The 23,106-nt window shown below is 45.0% G+C and overlaps 2 protein-coding genes across 8 annotated transcripts in view; one reads left to right on the top strand and one right to left on the bottom strand.

Annotated features, from left to right (window-relative positions):
- The window catches only part of KDM2B (lysine demethylase 2B), a 117,935-nt gene extending 98,199 nt beyond the window's left edge, over positions 1 to 19,736 (bottom strand). For 5 of the 7 annotated variants that reach the window (XM_082065880.1, XM_082065879.1, XM_082065875.1 and 2 more), the window contains exons 1-3: positions 6,366 to 6,419; positions 5,058 to 5,202; positions 2,012 to 2,090 (exon numbers count right to left, since the gene is read on the bottom strand). In XM_082065880.1, the coding sequence (XP_081922006.1) occupies positions 2,012 to 2,090; positions 5,058 to 5,202; positions 6,366 to 6,416 (275 nt within the window). In that variant the 5' untranslated portion in view covers positions 6,417 to 6,419. Of the gene's footprint in view, positions 1 to 2,011; positions 2,091 to 5,057; positions 5,203 to 6,365; positions 6,420 to 12,077; positions 12,152 to 12,607; positions 12,717 to 13,098 lie in introns of those variants that run through there. The other 2 variants (XM_082065876.1, XM_082065877.1) reach the window with 2 other exon arrangements.
- Positions 12,850 to 22,994, top strand: LOC309446289 (calcium release-activated calcium channel protein 1). Its single transcript, XM_082065888.1, has 2 exons — positions 12,850 to 13,161; positions 19,743 to 22,994. Exons 1-2 carry the CDS (start codon positions 13,048 to 13,050, stop codon positions 20,307 to 20,309), a joined length of 681 nt encoding a protein of 226 aa, XP_081922014.1. The 5' UTR covers positions 12,850 to 13,047; the 3' UTR covers positions 20,310 to 22,994.
- The last annotated feature ends 112 nt before the right edge of the window (positions 22,995 to 23,106 follow it).

Below are 23,106 nucleotides of genomic sequence, written 5' to 3' on the forward strand. Positions count from 1 at the left end.
GGCGTGGTTATCTATATGTGGACTCACACTGTGTTATGTGTGCACACACATAAGCATTTGAAGACAGGTCTTTTTTTTGCCTCAGGAAAACACAGGAGCCCATCTAGAACCCGGCCTGTCCGTACACATCGTGTATAACCACTGAAGGCCAAAGTCCTCCCTTCTTCAAGGTTTCAACAAAAAATTACTGGTGACTTCCAGGGAGGAATAGGAAAGCTGACTGCAAATGCATCTAAAACCAACACGTCTGGAAGAAAAACAAGCCAGCACCTGACACAAAAAGGAAGGCTGTAATCTTTCCAAGATCCCAGTAGCTTGAGGAGTCTGAACCCCTGGATGAAGAAAGAGCAAAGACGGTTCTCCAAAGGCAGCGGCACACCAGGAGGCTTCAGCGAGAGCACACGGCTCAGCACAAGCCAAGAGAGGAGAGAAGAGTCAGGTGGCAGCTCTCCGGATTCCAGGCACACAACAATAGGAAAGCCAAGGATGATGTGTGAGCTGAGATCTGAATGCCGAAAAGCCTGAGGGGAAATTGCCCCATTATGGAATCCTGAATAATGAGGTATTAAGAAGAAAAATATATTACATCTTGTGCTTACAGACACCAAGAAACAAGGTGTCTTTGTGAAGGATCTTGTCCAACACCTACAGCACATCAGCAGCTGGGTTCTGGAGGCACCGCCGTCTGCTCCAGGCAGAGGAACACGCTGGCCCGAGCTCCGGTACTCGTCACCGTCTCCCACACCGCCATGCACTTGCCATTGGCGCTGAGGATCTGAAGCCCGGTGATGTTTGTGTCTGCGGGATGAGCTCACACCTCACCAGCTGAGAAGGCACCAGTAGCACAGGAGGAGCTGAACCATCTCCCCAGCTTTCTTGTGGTGAATTTGAAACCATCCTCATGCGCAGGTGGAAGACCTGGCCGCCAGAACTGCTGCTCCAGAAGGTGCATATTTTGCCCCTTTCCAGGTCCCCAAGTTTTCTCAAGCCATTCTCAAGATGCAGAGAGCATCTCTGCGGAGATGCAGCAGTGTCTCTGTTTCCTAAAGAGAAGAGCTGACGGCTTCTTCCAGCAGAAATCCTGGAAGCTTCTATCACTTGCCCTTTAGAAGCCGCAGTTTAAAACCAACGCATATCGAGAGAACAGTTGTCTCAGATGTTTATTCATCGTTTTCCACAGTAGATACGTCTTTCAGATGACTCCTCCAAGAGAAGCATCTCTTGAAGAAATAAACTGGTCAATTAATTGTTTTTAATTAAATAATTGGGACTCTTTGGTTCCCTAAACTTTGAGGTGTTCCAGCTGAAACTGAGCAAAGTAATTATGCTTTCAGAAGATTCATTTTCTGCCTTTCAGATATAATCATTTACACAGACCTAATTTCCAAAAGTATCACGGAACATTTATCTAAACTATGGATTATGTGGCTGATAAAGTATATAATTTTAATATTTCTCTCTCAGACACTGTCACTTTTCTAAAGAAACTTTCAGGATTCTCTTATTAAAATATCAAATCCTTTATGACTGGATATTAACAAAATGCAAGCTCAAAAAGCCTCTAATAATACTACATTTTAACTAGACACTATTAAATATTTACAAAGCTGTAACATTCTGAAGAGACACAATTCTAATGGAAAATGACAGGCATCATTACACATTCCACCTGTAAAGGAGAAAACAATTGAGAAGTCAAGAATTGAAAGGGGGTTGTTCTGTCCCTACAGCACGGATTAGATGCAAGAACCTTTGAATTTGATTCCTAACTTTCATCACTGACTTAGTTTTGATTGTGTAGCACCACGCTGTATGCACTTAACTTTTATAGACCTCATTATCTGCTTGTTTATAAGCGGAAAATAATCATTCCCCTTCTCAAGGGTGCTGACAGTCTTACTAATTGCAATACATTTTGAGATCATCAAAAGAAATATCACATACAAGTGGAAAGCATAATGGTTATTTTATAAAAGCATTTATTAATCATCAAGATTTGGTTGTAACTTACTTAATTCCCAGTCCATCCTTATTTCTGAAGATAAGGGGAACTCTGAGAGCTTCTCTTTGCACGTACTCAAAAGTGAAATCTGTTTGAATAATGAATTAAAAAAAATCCAAAATCAATTACAATGGCATTGGCACTTCACATTACATTTCCCCAAAACGCTCCCCGTTTCCCTCTTCTCACCAAACAACTGCACTATCACTTAAAGAAAAATATAAAGAGAATGCATATTTTAGGTCCAAACCGGAAACCAAAAGACAGACAATGGTCTCCCAGCTGCTCTCTATTTTTCCTGTTCACTGATGCACATAAAATAGAATCCAGTCAGAGTTTGTCAATTAAGGTCTGGGTTGAAACACCCAGGCTGTAATGAAATCCCAAATTAACAGTTGAAAGATAATCCTAACTAAATCACTGCAAATCAGCCGAGCACTTTTGGGGCAACTGTGTAGTTTAAACTGCATGTTTAAGTTTATACATTTAGAGTTATACATTTCTACTTGGGAAAAAACACGTTTTCTTGTGAGCATTATCCGAGTACAGCAGAAAGCCCTGACTCTGTGAAAACATCAGGGGTTTTTATGCAAGGGTTACTATTACTTTCAAGAGAGTTGTTTTTGTTTTGTTTTTTTAATTAATCTGCAATGTACCTGCAGGGGCTGATAAGCAGAAATCTCACAGAGCCGCTGGTACTTAGGGAGTGGTGCAAAAGGAACAGTTTCTGGGTGGGAGTCACAGTGCAACACACAAGTAAACCGAACATTAAACGTGTTTGTTATGTTAACGCCGAGCAGTATCACCTTGTTGCTTCACTCGGAGGATTCCAAAGAACTGGCCTTTCCCCGGGATCTCTTTATGCAATGGTCTGACACAATAGCAGTGATTTGGGGATTAGAGGGGAGTCACCAGGCAGCGATTTGGGTGAGCGGTGCCTAAAAAACCCCATTTGGGAGCAGAGGAATTCCTGCGGTGGCCACTGTGTCTATGGTTCTGCTATTCCCCTTTTAAACAGGAAAAATGACCTTTATAGAGCATGCATACGCTACCTTAAACTGGAAAACACTGACTCTTCAGCACTACAGAACACACTACAAGCTGCCAAATACACTTCATGTGTTATATTCAGGTACACACAAGTAGTTTAACACATGTTTCCTGGGAGAGCAGGAGAAGCTCCGGCTCCTTATCCATGATACTTCTCTGCTATAAAAACCCCACACTGAAAGAAACAGTGGAAAGAAGCCTGCAGATGTATTTCCCTCTATTTGCACAACTTTTTCCTTGCTGTTTTCAGTTAGTAATTATGACAAGTAGGGATATAATATTCCTACTTAAAGTTACCAAATCAGAGCACAGTAATTACTCGCTTACAAAAACATTAAAATTACAGAAACTTCATTGCCACCAGTCTCAAAATAAGTGTAATGAATAGCCCAATTAACTAAGGTTACCAAATAAATATTTCTGTACTAGAGAAATCTTCATTCCTCCTAGGAATTCTCATTAAAACTGTTCTGCCCTTAAGTAAGCAAGTAAATAAACCACAGGTATTTTTTTAAGGACCCTCTCACCCAAGACAGAAAGTCAACAAACATCACGAATTGTATCAGCAGGAGAAGCAGAGGCAGATATGTAGCCTTAAAAATACAGAGCTCAACCAATTCCATGTGTTCCTACAAACTGACTTTTTTATTCTCACTAACCACTGTCATTGTCTTGACTCACTTCAATGCAACTCTTGGCTTTATAGAAATAAAAAAGCAATAGTAAAAATAAAAACAGAGCCAATAGGAGGGGAGACCCTTTCTTGGTAATGCCCCAACAAAGCATTTAAATCCCTTGTGGGGTCGAACAAAGCAGACACAGACCACAACAAAATAACAAAAGACACTCATTTATTTTCAAGTTCCCTAGAAAGGAGAAAGCTACCCAAAGATTTCAGAGCTGCTGAGCCAGGGAGCTGTGGATTGTGTTATAGTTACCATGTAGCAATGGCAACCACTGGAGTATTTGGAAGATGAGGGCAGAATGCAGTCATTTTCTGGAAAATTAATTAACATTTTCCAGCTAAAAAATAGGTGTTTGTGTATTGTTTGGAGGAAGAGGGGTCAGGGTTGAGCTTATCTCCTAAACAAATACCTTCCTAAATAAGATAGGTATTTAATTTCTCCACCACATTAACTTTTCTAAAAGGAGCTTAAAATGCTCGTGCAAAACTCAACCTAGGGGAGAAAAGGAAATTTTCTAAACTAGATTAGTGGCTCCATAGTTATGGCCATTTCAGGAGGATTACAGCCCGAGCTACTCTTTCCTGAGAACGCCGGCTTAGGCTGGGAGTCCTCCCTGGGGCCGGGTTTGGCCAGAGCCATCTGGGATTCAGGATCCGTTTCAACAATGCTGCAGCAAATAAAGGTGATTTGCAAATCGCCCGGCCCGTCTGATTCCCGGGCAAACCTCTCCCATTTCCCTTCCTGCCAGGCTGGGCGCTCTGGCTTCGCTTCGTTATTTAAGTCAACTCAGCAAAACAAGTAACTTTGGAGATGGAAGCGTTGTAATTTAATATATGACAGAAACACGGAAAAGTTATTGACTTTGAAGTCTCCGAGCCCGGCTCACCAACGGCATCCTTTGCAAAGGGGGTCGTGGACTCCACGGGGCGGAGGGGGGAGCGGGAATCACCTCCGGCCGAGTGGGGGCTGGGGTTTCTGCCTCTCCTCTGCCAGGACCGAATTCCTGCACATCCCGGGGTCAGGGCAGCGGAGCACGCCGGAGCTTGGGGAGCGCACGGCGCTGCCGTTCAGCACCGCGCCGCCCCCCTGCACCGTACGGGGGCAAAAGCCGCCCTTGGGGTGCGGGGGGGAGCCGGGCAGACCCCGCAGCAGCCAAACCCCCCCTCCGCCTCCCGGCCCGGCGGCGTCACCGGATCCCCGGGCCGGGGGATGCGGGCGCGAAATACGAACCGGGGCGCGGAGCGACACGTGGAGGCGGCGGCAGCGGAGCGAGCCCGGGCCGGGCAACCGGGACCCCCCTCCCGCCCCCGGGCAGTTACCTTTCCCGTCCATGGCATGCACGAAATCCCCGTGATACGTTTTACTCTTTAATTTCTCTTCCAAATTGAAACTCCTGATGCTGACAATTTCCTCCACGTCCGAGAGGTCCTCGTTCTCATCGTACCGCATTCTGTCAATGGCTCGCTAGGAAAAAAAAAACAAAACAAACATATTGTCCAGAAAAATAAAACAAATATTGGGGTCGGTTGGGAGGAAAAGTCACGGATCGTGCAGGATGATTTGATAAACAGATTGTGGGGGACATAATTATGATGGCAAGACACCAGATGAACAAAACCTGAACCCAAACAAGCTGCAACACAGCTGCATGCACAACCTTTTCCATCCCGTGACACGCAACTAGACAAGAATAACAGGTGTTTGGCTGCAGGAAAACTCAAACTTGCGCTGCTGTGCAGGAGCTGCCGTTTGAAGGCGAGCAGGAGAGCGGCGTAACTCGCCCCAAATTCACAAGCTACAGCACCGATGGGTTTGCAGTCCCGCTAAAAAACGCGACCGGCAGCCAGTGCTCGTTAGCAACCCGATCATTTTTATTATTATAGTTATTTTCGCACGTGAATACAAGATAAATCCCTGGGGAAAAAGAAAGGGGGGGGCGCGAATCACTCAATCTGATGCACAGCATCCAGGTTTCGGTATTTACATAATCCCAGTGTTTCCATAGTCACACCGGAAGCCGCGATTTAAAAACCAGATCGCTTTATGTAACGCCGCGATGGATGCGCAGCCCCCACCCCGCTCCCCCCGCACGCTGCTCAGCGCCCAAAGCCGGGGGGTCCGCGGGCCGGAATGAGTTAAATTGGGGGGGGGGAGGTAGGCCCGGTGCTGCTACCCCGCGAAGTTGCGGCGGAGCCGGGGCTGGGGGCGGCGGGGCCCCCCGGCAATGCCGGCGGCAGCGGGGGACGGGCGGCCGCGCACAAAGGTAGGTCCCGGTGCGGGGGTTTTTTTTGGGGGGTGAGGGGGACGGGGGGGACCCGGTGCACCGGCTCTGTCCCTCTCCCGGTAAATCTCTCCGTGCAAACCCGGCCCGGCAGCAAGCCCTGCACACACGCGCGGTGGATCAGCACAAACCCTTACCCACAGGAAAAAAAATAATAATATATTATCGTCCCACCCTCTCCTTCCCCCTCGGTTAAATTCCACCCCCTTCCCCAGTGTCTAAGCTGCTCTCGCAAACTAAGTCGCTGCGCTGCCTGCGTTTTACATGCATTTCTCCCTTTGCAAACAATTAATCAAAAATCAATTAAAAGGCACAAATAGGAAATAGACAGAAGCCAGCTACACACCAATCTTCTTCCAGAGTCTTTCTCTGCCTCCATTTTTTTGGAGAGTTTCATCACTTAATTGTCAACAGTTCCTGTCCTGCATTTTTGGCCCAAATGGGGAGGAGGAAAAACAAAAGCCAGCCAGGTCTCTCTAAAGTTTTGCAATTTTGCACCAGCACTTTTTTTTTTTTTGGGGGGAGGGGGAGGGAAGGGGAGGGGGGCGGCGGCGGCGACGCGTTTTGCAAAGTCCTAAGGAACCATTTTCAGGCAACTGCGTGCGGAGCGGGGGCGCAGGCGTCGCAGTGCCCAGAACGTAAACAGGAGCGGGGGGGTGGCGGTGGGGGGGGTGTCCGGGGGCGGCGGCGCGATACCGGGCTGGGCTGGGCCGCCGGTGCTGGGCGCCGTACGCAGGCGCTGAGCGGGCGCGGAGCCCCGCGGAGGGGAGGGGGCACCACAAAGGCGCGGGCGGTCCCTGCGCGGGTACCGGAAAGTTGCGCGGTTTTGCTAAAACCGAGGGGTCGGGCTGAGCGCCGCCTGGTTAAACCCGGGCGCGCTTCTCTGAAGAGCGGAGAGTTAACGCAGCAAACACCGGAAAATAACCTTAACAGATGGAATTGCGGTTAATTACTGTGGGCAATTAAGCACTCGGCTTCGCTGCGCTCCTCTCTTAGGGGGGCTCGGCCAGGTGGCCCCGCCGAGGGCACCCCGGGCTACTCCAAGATCTGCGGCTGTGTTTGCCTTGTGAGAGCAGGTTCTAGCATCTATCATGTGTTACTCGGTGTTAAATAAAGCGAAATTGCCTTTGTGACGTGCGTGTACAACAGGTAGGTAGAAATCGTATGAAAAAGTAGGTAAAAATTACATAAAGTAGCTACTGAAACTGAAAATCTTAAGTATAGAGATACTGTGGGATCCTACGACTAATTATTAGGGTTTAATTTCTAGAGCACCGGTTCACATTTACTCTAAATTGATGCTGAGCAAATGTTGGGACCATCTTATTGCACGAGCGGGATCAGAGCGCAGGCTTTCAAGAGCCTCTGGGTTCCCAACCCTCTGCATCCTTGACCTCCCCCTGCACCCCAAGAAAGGGCCATAGAAAGTACCTAAACCCATGGCTGGGGGCTGATGGCTTCGACACGGCTCCTCTGCTTTGCTTTTTGCAATTTATTTTATATGGACATTGAGAATAAACGTGTCTCTACCTTCATAAGTGCTTGTTTGCTGTTGTCTGTCTTGGGCCAGCAAAACGGGGAGTGCTCTGATCTAAGCAGTAGAGATCCCAGAAGTAAATTTCAAACAGTCTTTCTATGGCTTCCAAGCTCAGATCAGTTAAAAAGAGACTGTAGTTTTTCTTAAAATATGGCATTTTTTTCTTTACTATTCCTGTCTGCTTCTACCAACAGAAACATATTCACAATCATCAAGTTCCCCTTTGCATACCTAACCAGTTACTTTCTGGGTACTATATGAATGTCTTAAATATTACAAAGAAGATAAAACACATTAAAGCTCCACTTTTCAAGCCTTGCCAGTCATCTCTTTGGAAAGATCCCTATTTTAATGAACCATGACATGTGAATAAAAACAGGAGAGGATTGAGTTCTAATTCAGGATTTAAGGCAGTGAGTTTCTCCTTCTGCATCTGCCAATAACTGTTTGCAGAATCTTGAAAAATAGTGTAATCTTTCTCTAACATCTCGCTATTTGCGGATGATTGAACTTTATTATCATATAGAAGTGTTGTTATAGGCTATATACTGAAGTGTGGATTCCAGATGTCTGTTATAGCAAGTGCATTATTAATTCATAATCCTGAAAAGATGTATGCATATGTTGACCTTTCAACCAAGATTACTCAATCTTAAAATGAAATGCATGTGTACATCTGTAGGATTGAGGCCAGAGCACTTGTACAAGATAAATGGATGTTACTAGAGAATCATCAGACAAAAAACACATAATCCATCCATTCTACAAAAGTCCACCAAAAAAGACAGAACAGATACACTAAAGAAAATAAATTCATTTTTCTTTCTATTTTTTTTTTGGACTTGAGCAATCTGAGACTTTTGGTGTATTAAGCAAGCTCACTAAAGACTGTATTAATCACATACACCTGGAAACACCAGAGCACATTACTGAAGTATGGAAATAAATGCATTTCGGAAATAGCACTATTTTAATCAGTTGATTTCCAAAAATATAAACCACGTTTTTAACCTTGTTTTAAGACAGAAATGATTCCTCTTAAACTACAATTCATTTTACCATTGAAATAGTACTGGAATCAGTGTATAAATAACAAAAAAAAACTGTCTCAACAGAACTAGAAAGAAAAAAGGGGGGGTGGTAGGATGTGGATGATGAGAACATCCACAGCTGCATTAGATAGGATGAAGACATTTAAAAGCAATATTAAACCCGTGTGCTTCAGGCCACAGGTCAAGTGCCGGCAGATGAGTGTTGGACTCGTTTCCCCTCCAAACGGGTCACGGCGCAGGTTTCCAGCAGTGCCGGAGCTGGGCCCTGACAGGCGGTGCCCGGCACAGGCAAAAACACCCCAAAAAAACATTTCACCTATAAATACCGTGAAAAGGGAGCAGTGATTATTGAGAAATGGACTAGTCTGAACTCTATTAAAAGAAAGAAACAAACAAAAAACCACCACCAACCCACAATAAAACTTTTTTACTGGATGTTAATGTAACTTAATGTAATCTTAAGATGTTGAGATTTAAGCTCGAATCATGACAATGGGCTGGATCCTGACCTTGTTAGCGTGAAGTAGGAGCTGTCATTTAATTAAACTTGTACTGCAGGGCTCATGCTAAAATAAGAACTTGCGCTTGGGAAGGCTGTGTGAAGAAATGGTTTAATTTCACCCCTATTGAGCTTTCAAACATAGTTATTTCAGAGTGGACTGAAATAATCCTAAAACATTTTTAAAATTATCTTTTATCCTGTAAGACCCACAATCCCATGTGATGCCTTGGGTTAACATGGAAGACTAGATATTTAACCATTTCATTGTTTTATGAAATAAGTTTAAAATTACATATTTTTTTTGTGGACATGACAGGTCAAACCCCTTCCTCTGTGGATATTCCACCAACTAAACTTTAAGCTCTACTTTAGATGAGACTCACAGAGATCCTTGTCTTAACCTCCTTGCTGCTTGGGACTGCTGACAAACCTTTATGTGCCTTTTGCAACATCTAATGTGTTGTTTTTAATGCAGATCTACCATAATTTCCATTTTGTGGTAACCTGATTTGGTTTTGGTACGAGAACAAATGGCAGTGATGATTTGCATGTGAAGCTGGAAATATGTTTTAGAAAAACTGCTGTGAGAGGGTAGCACCTTTGCGTGCTCAGTACCGTATCACATTAATCATATGGTACATGGCGAACCTATTCTTCTTATTCCGTCCTCCTACAGAAAACACAGCAGTACATTTTTAGCAGCAAAAAAATGATGAGGATCCTTGTGACAGTGTGCAGATTTCTCAGGGCTTTCTGGAAAGAAACTTGGACTTCTGCCACGTGCTCCGATTGTGTTCATGCATAAATGATCCCGAGAATGGGTTGACATTGCCTCTAATTAGGGGTAATAACAGCCTGCTGCTCACAGAGCCAGTTCCCTTTCTCTTGCATGTGTGTCCCTCCTTTCTCCTGCACTAGGTCTGGTGTTCGTGTAGCCACAGGGTAAGTCAGTTCAGTGACCTGATCCAGAAAAACACGCACCCATTAAGAAATGTATTTATTTTTTTCACTAGGTGAATTCACTGAAGCTCCGCAGCCATTCGATGGGTGTGATCTGGGGGGTGAGCTGGAGGAGTGCAGGACTACACCCTTTTGGTGGCCTCCTGCAACTGCACTGATCAGAGGGAACATCCAACCACGGCTTTGACCTCCAGCATGATGCCACAAGAACTCCCTGAAGCATTTCTAAGAGTTAATTAACCATGGCTGACTCTTTTTGTTTCAGCTAACCCTAGAGTGGCAGTGCAGAGGTGTGTAGTAACGAGTAATTAGAGTTGGGAATAAAAGAATTTACCCTGGTTTAGTTTGTACCTCGGAATGGAGCTATGAAATGGGACAGAAAGGGGAAAAAGGGTACACTGCTACAGTCCCAGTGTTTTAGTTGCAGAAGAAGGCTTGATTCTTAATTTGTGTTTTCCTATTTAACAAAGCGGTTTTTAAATTTCTGATAGAAAAATAAATATTGTTTATTTTAAAGCTATAATGCTGGGGCTTGGGGAGCCTAAAATTGCACATTGGAAAGAGGATGGTATGAGATGAGATTTCTTTACTGATTCAGTAGGTCCTTTTCTGTACTGTTTCCTTGAATGAAATATGAACTCAACAATACATCAGTGCCCAACGTTGTTATGTATCAAAGTCCTTCCTGATAAACAGTAATAGGAGTGGTGGACAGAAGAACAGAGAGACAATAGAGTTAAAAGAGTCTATTTTAATACAACTCTTTAGAAAGACACTTAAAGTCCTTCTGAGCTGTATGTCTCTTGCAGGATTTTTTTTAATAAAAAGCTGATTTTAGGGAACAGGTCAGGACCTATTATTTGTGCAACAGTATTCACCCATTATGTTACAGTTCAACTGTAATTTTGCACAGAAAAAACAAAATCCTGGTTATGTACACTTACGTGAACGTTTTTCATAGCTTATGAGCAGCAATGCAAAATATGATTCCACAGGAACTAAATGACAAAGACTTAAATGTTTGCTTGAGACACGGAGGAAGTTTTACATTACTGTTTTTTTGATGGTTATCATATCTCCCAAGTAAAATGTGGTAATGAAATCACAATATGGTTGTTAGTCATCGCTTTGCAATGTGGTGCTCAGACTTAGCCTAAGGCATCAGTGGGAGACAGAAAAAGCTGATTGTGGTGATGAGGTCTTACAGCTTTTATTTTTTTAAGAGTAGTATTTTATAACACTAACTTAGGCTGGACTTTCACTCAAGTGGATCCTATAGAGTACTACTGTCACCCATAAAAGAGAAAGCAGGGGGCAAACACTCCTTGGAGTCCATTTCATACAACCGCAAAGGCTTTTATGGAAAGACTAAGTCAAACTCATTCTCCTACAGAGGTGTTTTAATGGCCCTGTAGATAAAAATCTAACCAAAAGTTGTTTATAGCAAGAAGAAGACTCTGTTTATTTATTGAGGAAGAAATAAGATCAAATCTACGTGGTAAGAAGTGGTAGTTTCTGGGAATGCCTCCAAAGACTTCAAATAGTTAAGATTTTTTTTTTTTTTCCTGGATGTTTTAACTAAGTCTTTCTTAAAAGAATGCCATGTAAATGAAAAGCATTAAGTGACCTGTGATGGTATAGCCTGTCATCACCGTTACTGTGCGTAAGTAAATGAACGAGCTTGCAAATCAGAGAAAGGTGTGAAGAACAAAGCAAAAATGGTAAAAGACTGCTGCATTTTTCCTGTGTGGAAATAAGGTGGAAAATTTCAATGCAGAAATAGGAAATCACCGAAGATTTTGATTTCCAATGGAACTAGCATTGCAATGATTCAGCTCAAATGTGACCATCCATATGCCTGTGAATAGTAAAAGAATCCTTGTCCAGTATTATTTCTCATGTTAAAATTAGAACTTTTCTTACTAGAAATCAACAAGTTTCTTGCATGTCCCTTAATTCTCCAGACCCACAAGTCTGATGTGGCACAAGCATTGTAATAAGCCTCACCTTTTCAGAAATCATCTTCATAACTGTACCACGTATTCGCTGTGCAGATCTGCTCTATGCCTCATTTTTTCCCTCTGTAAAATACATGAGAAAAAAAAATGGTTTAATGGGGTTGCATGAACATGGTGATAAAAAAATCCTTTCAACACTGCCATATGTATCTGTTGAAATGTTCTGCTTTATCAACTGCTTGCTGATAAAAAACAAGTTTATCAGAAACTCTGGGATGGCAATGTAAACCTTAATTATGTAACAAACGGGTGTATCAATTTTAATTGGAAGCGAGGGTGGGTGCTCAGACTGTTTCAGATGTGCAGGGCAGATGTAGGTTAAACGTTTGAGCTTCTTCGGAATGGAGGCTGAAGAAGGAAGCCGGGGAGAGATGGTTTTGTGGCTGTGCTGTGAGGGAAGGCAGCGAGGAGCAGGGGGACACCCCATCCCCGAGCGGCCCCACCGGCGGGCAGGGCCCTGCAGAGCTGACTGACAACCGACAGCTCCAGTCAACAACACCCCAACCTCCGCCTGCTCACCCGCCGCCGCAGCCGCCCGGAGGCCGCACCCCGGGCTCCCGCTGGGCCTCGCTGCGGGGGTTCCCCACGGCAGACCCGCTGAGGGGCCGCGTCTCCCCCAGCGGCAGCACCGAGGAGGCCGCGCGTCCCTCAGCGCCGCGGCGGGAAGCGGCCTCCGCAGCACGACGCCCGCCCGCCCTCAGGCTCCCTCGAGGGCTGCCGGGAAGCGGCCGAGGCGGAGCGGGGCCGGGGGCCGGGCCGGGCCGCCCAGCGGGGCGGTGCCCGGCGGGGCGCAGGCTCGCAGCGGCGCGGCGGCAGGCGCGGCCCCAGCACCGGCAGGAGCTGCCGCCGGGCGCCATGGGGTGTTAGCGCAGCTGGTGCCCTCGCTCTGCCGCCGGAAGGAGCCGCCGTTGCCGCCTCGTCCCTCCCGCTCCGCTCCTCAGCCCGCCGCCCCCGAGCCCATGAGCCTGAACGAGCACTCGATGCAGGCGCTGTCCTGGCGGAAGCTCTACCTGAGCCGCGCCAAGCTGAAAGCCTCCAGCCGCACCTCCGCGCTGCTCTCCGGCTTCGCCATGGTGAGCGCCCGGCGGGCAGGGGGCTGTGGCGGGCGGCCCGCGGCCTCCCCGGCAGCAGCGAGCCGGGGGCGGGGAGCGGTGCCGCCGCTTCTCCTTTTTCCGACCGGAGGACTCGCTGCCTCCCGCCGGGCTGGTGGCTGCAGCGGGGCGGGGGGAGGACGGGGACGAGCGCGGCCCCTGAGGCGGCGTGTGGCACCCGGGGCGGCGGGAAGCGGGGCGGGTCCTGGCGCCTCTTCCCGGGCTCGCCGGGCCCGCCCCGGCTCCCAGCCCTGCGGGCAGCCGGGCCAGCGCGGCCGGGCGGCGGCCGGGCCGGGGAGGAGGCGCCGGGGCCGCCCCGGGAGCTCGCACCGGCAGCCGGTGTTGTGTGGAGAGCTGTCATGCCCGAGGCAAATCCGCCTCACGGCTGCATCTCCGCCCAACAGCTCCGCTACCTCTGCTGCTTTGGGGTTTTTTCGCTCATTTTTCGCGCGGAGGATGCTCGGCGTGCCAGGAATCACACGTTCCTCCCGCTGGCTCTCATGGGACACCGTGTAGAGTGCTGTAAATGTGGATATTAGCGTGATTTTTAATAATTTTAATTATTATTATTATTATTTTTCATTCCTTGGTGCCCCCGCCCTCTCCCCAGGGCACAACCGCGCACCTGGACACAAGCGGGGCTGCGCTTGAGCTACTTTTAGATAAATTAAGGAAATAAACTGATCAAATTGGCGGTGTCCCCCCGGTTCGTTACATCCATCATTAGTCGTCTGCAGTTAACGATGTTCTTAACTTGTTTTTTTAAGGAAATGTGGAGTGTTGCTTAGTTTGGAGTTCTGTGCATGTTTTCGAAATGTCGTCTTTGTTGGTATGTTTTTTCGTTTCGGGTTTGGTATGGAAACGTAGTCCAGTAATCCTAATTACGACAAAGCTGCAGAAGGATTGAAATACGGTAATTTACAAGCTTCTTCGTATGCCCTGTCCTCTAACATACTCAGCTGCTAACTCTGCCGTCAGCCCCTTTATTCCATCCGTGTTACATATGCTTCATAGTTGTAAATACCGAATTGTACAGCTCTGATATGTTTTGGGTTAATTTTTGCCCCACTTTTACCAAGGTATTTTCACCCATAAAATATATTCCCCTTAAGAGCCATTGTTACAACCCGAGGATGCTGTTTGAAAACAGCAGCCGGGCTGCAGCAGCTTCTGACGGTCAAATAAATGTCACCGGCCTCCTTCAATGACTAAAAACAGCCTGGAACTCCTCGGGGTGACGGTGGCCGGGGGTTCGGGTGACTGACAGGCGGCTGTGTGAGTGCAGCGGCATATTTGAGTTGGTTCTCCTTGGGTAACATGCATCAGGCTGGTAGATCATACCCCGTGTCTGTTAATGAGTTTTCCTTGTTGTGCGCCCGTTCTCCTGTGTCAGAGCAGTTTGTCGGGGTGGTTTCTTGGGTCAAGCTTTTACGTGGAGAGAAAGAACACAGAGAAAAACCTCACCCTGCAGTTTGATGGCTTTTACAAATTTTATGCGTCTGTATAAATAAAATATTATTATTTAAAAGTCATACTTAATCTCTTAAATCCGTTTGGATTTTCTCTAAATATATGCTATGTGAACTCTCTGTCCCATGGATGGATGAGACAAAGCTGCTTCTACTTGTTTCTCGGTGCTTTAGAAGAGTTCCAGGAGTTCAGTGTCCTGCAGCTGAAAACTGCTGCTTTTGAATTGATGTTGTTTAGGATGTTTCAGGGAAAAGCCACTTTTTCCTACTAATACAATCTCTAGTTGCCAGGAATGTTATGTGTGAACATTCATCGTACTTTCATTTTCCGGATGTTACCCCTCTCAAAAAAATTCACTTTTGTTTTTCGCTTTAACAAGATCTCGCTGGAAATCAACTTGTAGCCTCGTTGGTTTTGCTATGACAGATGGTCCTGTAGCTGAGACTTCCTAATCTATTTTCAGAAGAGCTGACTTAGCTTTCAAGTATTTTTAGATTTCTTTTGAATAACTTTGCTTATCTTTTGAAGTTGTCCTTCACAATTCTGCCTTGAAAAGCAGGGCCTTCATTCTGCTGTCACATCTATGCATTGTTTATCAACTTCAGCAGATTCTTTGGCACCTGATGTTTGAACAAAATGCTGCTAAAGTACAATCTAGTCTTGGATCTGAAGCTTACAACAGCAATTAAGCATCATTGTTCCTCTGTTTTCCTTATCAACACAAGGAAGAGTCTAAATGACACATCCAGGACCACCCAGCAAATTGATGGGAATTGTCCGGAATGTGCTCGTTTCCATGCCAGCCCCATTCATCCCTGCGCTTAAATAAACAGAACTTGCATCCTCTGCCATGAGCTAAGTGTATCCCTGCTCAACTTTATTTGTCCTAATTTTGTGTATGCCTGCAGCCATTTTGCAGAGTTTATTCCCTGAAGACTAGTTAGCATACCCTGGTTAAGTGATGCATGGCCGAAGTCAAGAGATTGCCCTGGTCACTGACGTGCAGAGTATGAAATGCTCGGCCAGGTTTCAAACTCAGAAGTGTTATGCTTCCACGGATAAGACTGATTAAAAGCCCATTTTACGCTTAGTTTTGTTTTAGAGCTACGCACATCGTGGTTTGCCACTGCGTGTCAGCTTTGGAAACGCGTTGATTGGAAACTGGTGTTCCAGGGAAGCTCCCAGGGTGAACCGAGCGGTTCCCTTGTGCAGGTTTCCATGGGCGCTATCAGCCAGGGCCATATGCCTTAAGTTTACAGTCTTGCATTGAGTACACTTTTCCAGTTTATGGGGACAACAAGTAATATCAACTCTCAAATAGTGAGAGGTGATGAAGTTGTAGATTGTAGGGGTCTACACATACCCTACACACACCATCGAGTATTTCTTGCTCCTGTGTTATACTCCACTTATCAATGTAGGATCCTTTTTTCCCTCCATGCCTGTCTTTATTTCTTAATCCAGTTTATCTGAACGCCGGAAATATTTTGCAGATTGTATCCAATATTGCAAGCACTCGCTCATCCCCACCGGCAGCAGCGGTGTCAGGCGCTCCAGTGCAGACAGGCTGCTGGTAGGTTGTTTGTGTTTGGACAGTTAAGCTGGGTTGTCAGCATCATTTTGTCACCAGGGCTGCATTTTTGTAACCTGCAGGAAAGCGTTACAGTCCCAGTTTCTTGGCTTCTGCCACCGCTCACCTTTTACATTACTATTGCACTTACAGGTTAGAAATGTGCTCTGAATAATCTTCCCACATATGAAAGGTTCCTTCTGTTTCAGGCATGAAAGCAACCTTTTGTTGCCACTTTGGTCTAGTAAGACACGGAAGTGTTGTGAAATGAATCTATTTCAGGATATTAAATGTTAAATAAAATTGAAATGTGGATTCTTCTGGAGGGCAAGTTGTTGAATTTCTTGCAATACGCTGGTGTTCAGGCTGCCATGACTCTGAAATCCAGAGCTGTCAGAAGCCTTAACGTGATTCTGTGTTCAAATCAGTTGTCTTTGAAAGCACCTGCATGCCCACCTTCTTTAGGCTTACGTGAACTATGGTCCTGCATCCTAATGTCACCAGAGTCCTTTAATTTTGCCAAGAAGCTGCATTTTAGATTTACAGCTTTGTCAAGGGCTGTAGTAAATCTGTCAGTCGTATCTGCAGGGTGATCTGAAGTTAAAGTTAGCTCTTCTGTGAGCCAGGGATCAGACCAGATGACCTCTTGAGGTGTCTTCCAACCTGCTTTATTCCATGATAGTGCAGTGAGATGGGATGCCTGCAGCACCAGAGCTGCACAGTCAAAATCATGCTTGATTTTGGTCAAAGAAGCTTGGAAAGTGGTGAAGGAGAAGGTGCTGAAGTATATTGGATACTGTGACCTGCCCAGGGGGGCCTGTCTTCTGAACCAGCGTAGAAACTGAGTGAGAGGACATAGGAAAACATCCTGCGTGAAACATCAGCACGTACCTATGAATTCTTTGTATGGGTTTGGGTCGTACCGGTTGAGCTCACCAGGGCCCTGTTTTTGCGAGTGTTACCGTACAAGAGCAGTTGTGGTCTATGCATTTTGGAATCGCAGCGTGAGCAAAGGGGAGAAGAACTTGTGATGCTTTGTATCGCTGTTTGAAAACAGGCACGGGGCCTCAGAATGAAAAATGGGGCTTTTTGTTTTAGGTGCCTGGCTCAAGCTTGGCCCAGGAAGTAAAGAACAGAGACTTGAGACTGAAAAGAGCTGGCAGTTTTTCTGCTAGTTTTTACTGCAATGGTTCCCAAATTAGCTTCCTTGACAGTTGCAGGAGACAGAAAACATGAACTGATTTTTCACTTCGGGGTCAAGCTGGAGTTACTCTGCCAAGCATGAGCACAAGGAGGCTTTGCTGTGCCTCCCCGGAGACTTTCCATGCACTTTAGTAGACTGAAATCTTTCAGGCGTTCTGCATCCTACGACCTCCCCAAAAGTCTCTGTTTGAAGTGAGTTCTGAAGTATCTATTAATCCTGAATGAATAAAAAAAGAGAAGTGTTTTCTTGCTTTTTTGTCTTTCTGACACAGTCTCAGTTCCAACTGCAACTTGGTGCATTTTCTCTTTGCTCATGGGTGTCTCTGTCCAGATCGTTGGTGTCACCACCATTTTTTCTGTCCTGTCTATGAACCCATGAAAAACTCCCTTGTGTCTTTTGTTTTTTATGCATGTACCCTCTAGCTTCTATCACATTTTCTCATTGCTCCATTTAAAGAAAACATCCAACTCATTTTCTGGAGAACTTGTGATCTGCAGAGAGTTGGTGGTGTGTTGTGGAGCTGCACCTGGTGTGTCTGTCTTGGAAGTTCAAGTAGGGGCTCTTACACTCATCCTTCGGAGGGCTGAGCCTACAAAGCTGTGATCCCTTCAGCGTCAAGAAAAGTATTTTTGCAGCCACTGTAGTCTACCTGTGAAGTGGTGATGGTGCTGCCCACGATTGTTGTTATTGAGAGAGTACACTTGGAATTACAGTAAGTAACTGTGTGTTGTGGTTTGAGCTGAAGGAAGTGACGCCCTTCCTGCTCGTGGGGTAAATTGTAACCAGGGTGAAGAAACAACCACAGTCTTGCTGGATTTCAGAAAACTCTTATTCTGAGAGGTGGTTTGGGACCTACCTCCCCAACCATCTCCCTGTGCAAAGCGGGTCTGTACTAACCTGTTTGCAGCCATACAAACCAAAGCCTTGCTTGGGTCGTTCAAACTCCCATTTAAGCCATCCCGTCAGTGTATAATGGTTGTTGGGACTCCTGGGGTCACTCTTGGGAAACACCCAGCAGTGTTAAAATGAAATCTTTTTAACCCAGGAAGACTTGGATTCCTGGTCTAGACGTCTCCTTGTAACAGTTGTCCCTGTGATTCTGTCAGTGCTTATCTAGACACAGAGCTGGCCGAGGATCTGAAGGCTAATTAATTTAACTTGGTTTCTCGCAATATTTTAACATCATGCATATAATTATAGCTAAATCAGAAACAGGTACATTGAGATTAAATGTAATTATTTAGCTTTTCAGCTCAGGCTAGGGTAAGAAGAGGAAAAAAGATTTCTTCTTGATGCTCTGTTGAAATGGAAAGTATCTCCAAGACAACTGGTACGTTATGTTTTAAGACTTTGAGTAAGAATTGTATATGCATTTATATACTATAACATAACTTTTTGTTGAGTTTCTTGTAACACTTGGAAACTGTTTGCTACTTGGCTGGGTGGTTTGGCTTATGACAATTAAAGCTTTCAATAAAGGCATTAAAATATTGGCAAATGGCCTTGAATGCCTGTTGAAACATGTCTGAAAAAAACCCTCAGCTTAGTATGTTGGTGTGTTAGCGGTTAAGAGTTCTGGTGTCCTGGAACGTAACGTGCTGGTTCTGGGAGCATAAGAAGGTGGGATCCTGCACTAGATGTAGCTTGGCTCAAATCTTGCAAAATAAGGGGGTTTGAATCTTTGGTTTGGATCTTTGTTCTAGAGTCTGCTTAAATACTTGCTTTGAGTGTAAAAATATAGCTAGGAGCCCCAAGGAAAGTTGTTATTTCTATTGAGAGGCTTCTGCTCTTCAGAACTTAAAAATCCAAGAAGAGGCATCAGGACTGCGGTGGGCAGCCTGCTGCCTTCACAGCCTTTCATGTTACAGGTGACAACTTCAAAAGACTTCTTGCAATATTCCTTCTACATATGTATGGGACACATTTTCTAATACCCAGCAAAGTTTACAGTAAAAGATCAAAAGCTGCCTGTCCAATATAAGACAGGAAAGAATAAATGTTTCACGTTAGGAGTCCCAAGTATGTCGATCACAAAGTTCAGCTGTTGGGATGAGCGGAGGAGACAAGGTGGCTGTGCCGTGAAGAGCTGTTGTGTGTACTGGTGGTTTACCCTGCAACCAAACAGTGTGAAAATGGTGGCCCCTGCTCAGACCTAAATTTGGACCTAATGAAAAGGGTGCGGATTTACACAGAGAGAAATTTAAACGCGGGATATTATTTTGTCTGGATCAGATGATCTTCTGGAAATGTGATTTGAACTTAAAATCATCTCTATGCAAATAACTTGTAGGTAATTGGATCTCTTTCTGTCCTTTTCAGGTGGCTATGGTAGAAGTTCAGATAAACTCAGAAGATGACCACCCTCAAGGGCTCCTGATAGCCTTCAGTGCCTGCACCACCGTCCTCGTGGCCGTTCACCTCTTTGCACTCATGATAAGTACCTGCATTCTCCCAAACATAGAGGCCGTTAGCAATGTCCATAATCTCAACTCTGTCAAGGAGTCTCCTCATGAGCGTATGCATCGGCACATTGAGCTCGCGTGGGCGTTTTCTACTGTCATTGGGACTTTGCTCTTTCTTGCAGAGGTGGTGTTACTGTGTTGGGTGAAGTTTCTACCTTTAAAGAAGCAATCTGATAATCCAAACCAGAACAACAGTTCTACAATCACATCAGGACAGGCAGCAGCCATTGCATCCACGTCTATCATGGTTCCCTTTGGATTGATATTCATTGTCTTTGCAGTCCACTTCTACAGGTCACTGGTGAGCCATAAAACAGACAGGCAATTCCAGGAACTGAATGAACTTGCTGAATTTGCACGGCTCCAGGATCAACTGGATCACAGAGGTGATACCATCTCCTCGGCTGTTACCCATTTTCCATAAACCTGTACTTACAGAAAATAAACCCACTATACTGCTTCTGCCTTGTTATGTTGACTCCCCTGCGGATCAAGTCGTCGAACTGTTGATTACTGTTTAAAGAGAGGTTATAAATGTTGTTCTAACCCTTTAGAGAGGATAAACGTTCCTTTCATAACATTTTGGCTGACACCCGGAGGAACGGGCGGTGGGCCGTGCGTCCCTCCCGTGAGCGCTGTCAGGTTGCTTCTTGCAGATGCTGAATGGTGGCTGTACAAACTCCTGGAAAATAGCACTGTAAATTGGGCTATTTGTTAGAGATGGGTAGAGAAGCTTGTCTTTTCTCTTTGTTTGATGTTGGCATTTACTAGAAGATACTGCTTGTCCGATCCATATTGCGTGGCATGATACAAATTACTTGGGATGTGCAGCAATTAGCACTTGGTTTTGGTGCTAGCGCTGTTCTCTCTGGAAAGCCTGACAGATGGTAGAAGTGAAAGCTTTCCCACCACTTCCCCCAGTATGTTTTGCTGCCAAGTAATTATTACTTCACTGATTTCTCCAATGCCTTTTCCCCTTGGTAGTTACACATTTTATAACTTGCTAAACACCCATGACTAGTTTTACTGCAATGTGGTATGGCCACATGAGTAGGAATGAGACTCTACTCTACTCTTCCTTGGAAGAAAATAAAAGCAATAACTGTTTTAAAGTTCTCAAGAGCTGGCAAATATTATCTGGAGAGATAGATTTGCCTGTTTCCCATTTAGGAATCTTTTTTTAAAAAGAAGGAACTAGATGGAAATTACCACTGGATAATTTTTTTTGCTTGAAAATCAGAACCACTGCTGGGTTTTTTTTCCAAGCCAAAGTAGTAACTATTTTGTACTTTTCTATTAAAAATATATTTTTAATAAATCCTCAGATACAAGCAGCAAAAGGTGCTTTCTCTGCATTGGATTCCCAAGTAATTAGCTCTGCCTTGGTCTTCCTTGTTTAGAAAAAGTCTTCTTGCTGAAGTGTTGTATTTAATAACTTGTTACACGTTCTTTTTGCTTCCGAAAGACCTGAAAGACTACTTCTATGTACATTTATTTATGAAAGTAGGTTCCTTGTGATTAATATTGCTGCTTACTTTCAGACACACGTCTGTGACAATGAGGCTACTGTGCTGGGGTGTTTTTATTTCTTCTTTAAGTAAAAACTTCCATTTGGTCTCTTAGATAAGAGGCCTGTCCAAGAGAGATTGCAGCAGCTGTCCTGGGCCGCGTCCGTCGTTCTGGCTGTGTCTGGAAGCAGAATTCTTTGGAATGCGGTTCTTCTGTGGAGCAGCTTTGGGCTTTAATGGGTAAAAGCTGTTTTTTGAACACAACCTGAGACAGGTTTCAGGTCTAACAGAACAAAACTTGACTTCCTACCGTAGCTAACACTGTGGAACAGGAATCCGGGAGTCTGCAATTAGAGAGGAGTGAAGGTGACAACACGGCGGAGCTGTACCCGACCGACCTGGGCTGAACGCCGTGTCCCGTGCCCGACCTCCCTCAGGTTATCTAACATATTGACAAGCAGCAGGATGTCTCTATCTAGGCTGGCAATGTGTTTGCTGCTCCAGCGAACGGGACTGATTCCTCAGGTCAGCACCACCACACAGTGGGAAGTGTTGACGAGGTTGCCCATAGTGTGTTCCTATTCTGAAAAATAACCATAAAAAACCTGCTGCGCTTTTTTGGGGGTTTGTTTTCAGTGGCGTTCTTGGTTCACAAGCAGAGAACAGCTTTCCACTTGCCGTTTTCACAAGTCCTTCCGGCATCCAGAGGCCAAACTGGATTTTCTCCAGCTCTGCCATTAATTACATTGTGCTTCGAGTATATTCTATTACTGCTGTAAATCTGATCATGATGAGAATTGTGGCTACAGTCCCGTAGGTGTTCATTGATGGAGCACGGGAAGGGTTATGTTAGTAAAGGCATTAATGAAGCAGCATTCCAAAATCTTAGTAGTAGGCACAAAATGTATTTTCCCGTCCTTTCCTGGAATACCCATGGGGAAAAAAGACTTTTAAACCCCCCCCGTAAAGGAAGAAAACCTGACTCTATATTCATACTAGAGCAAAAGGTTACAAGGGTGCTGTCAGGCTTAAAAATTGGCTTCTGTCCATAAATGGTGTATTTTAAAGTTACATTATTTTGAATGGAAGTGCAGAAGATGTATTTTCCAAGTTTATTTTGTAAAATTCTGTGCTGACCGGGATAAGTAGCTGAATTCTCTTCTTGTGTATGGATCTTTTACAAAGTGACAGAGGAGTGTGGAGGTTTTGGTTTTGTTTAGGAAATACAGAATTAGAAGCTAATGGGACAACCTTATTTTTAACTTTCTTGAGCTGGTAGGTTCTGAACTAATTGAGCTGTTATTACAGCTGCTTTTCTGACTGTTTTCTGCACTTTAAGCCATGATATCAAGTATGGTTCATTTTCCAGCTGTGGAAATGGTCGTGGAAGTGACACCTTGGGTGCGCTCTGTGCCCCATGCAGCGACCAGACCCACACACACGGATCTGAAGGTTAAGAGTGCACTTAGAATTTGGTTTTTATCCCTTATTTATACTAACGGTATTACGCATTTACCTCAAGCATTTTAAACATCGGTTATTGTATATCACTTATTTAGATCTCAAATACTGTCATGCAATAAAATGTACTCAGTTGTTGCCGATTATTTGTTATCTACAGGCCTACAATATGCTTATTTTCTCTATATGCCTTATCTCTTCAACTATATTGTGTAAATCGTAGCTGTGTTTCTGAGGATCTCATGAATGTGC

This window comes from Streptopelia decaocto (assembly GCF_964273445.1).
Source record: "Streptopelia decaocto genome assembly, chromosome: 15".
Lineage (NCBI taxonomy): Eukaryota > Metazoa > Chordata > Aves > Columbiformes > Columbidae > Streptopelia > Streptopelia decaocto.

Excerpts from the sequence above, each read along its gene's own strand:
- LOC309446289 (XM_082065888.1), top strand. The coding sequence starts at position 13,048 with ATGAGCCTGAACGAGCACTCGATGCAGGCGCTGTCCTGGCGGAAGCTC. Across the intron at positions 13,162-19,742 it reads TGCTCTCCGGCTTCGCCATG|GTGGCTATGGTAGAAGTTCA; the intron begins GTGAGCGCCCGG and ends TGTCCTTTTCAG.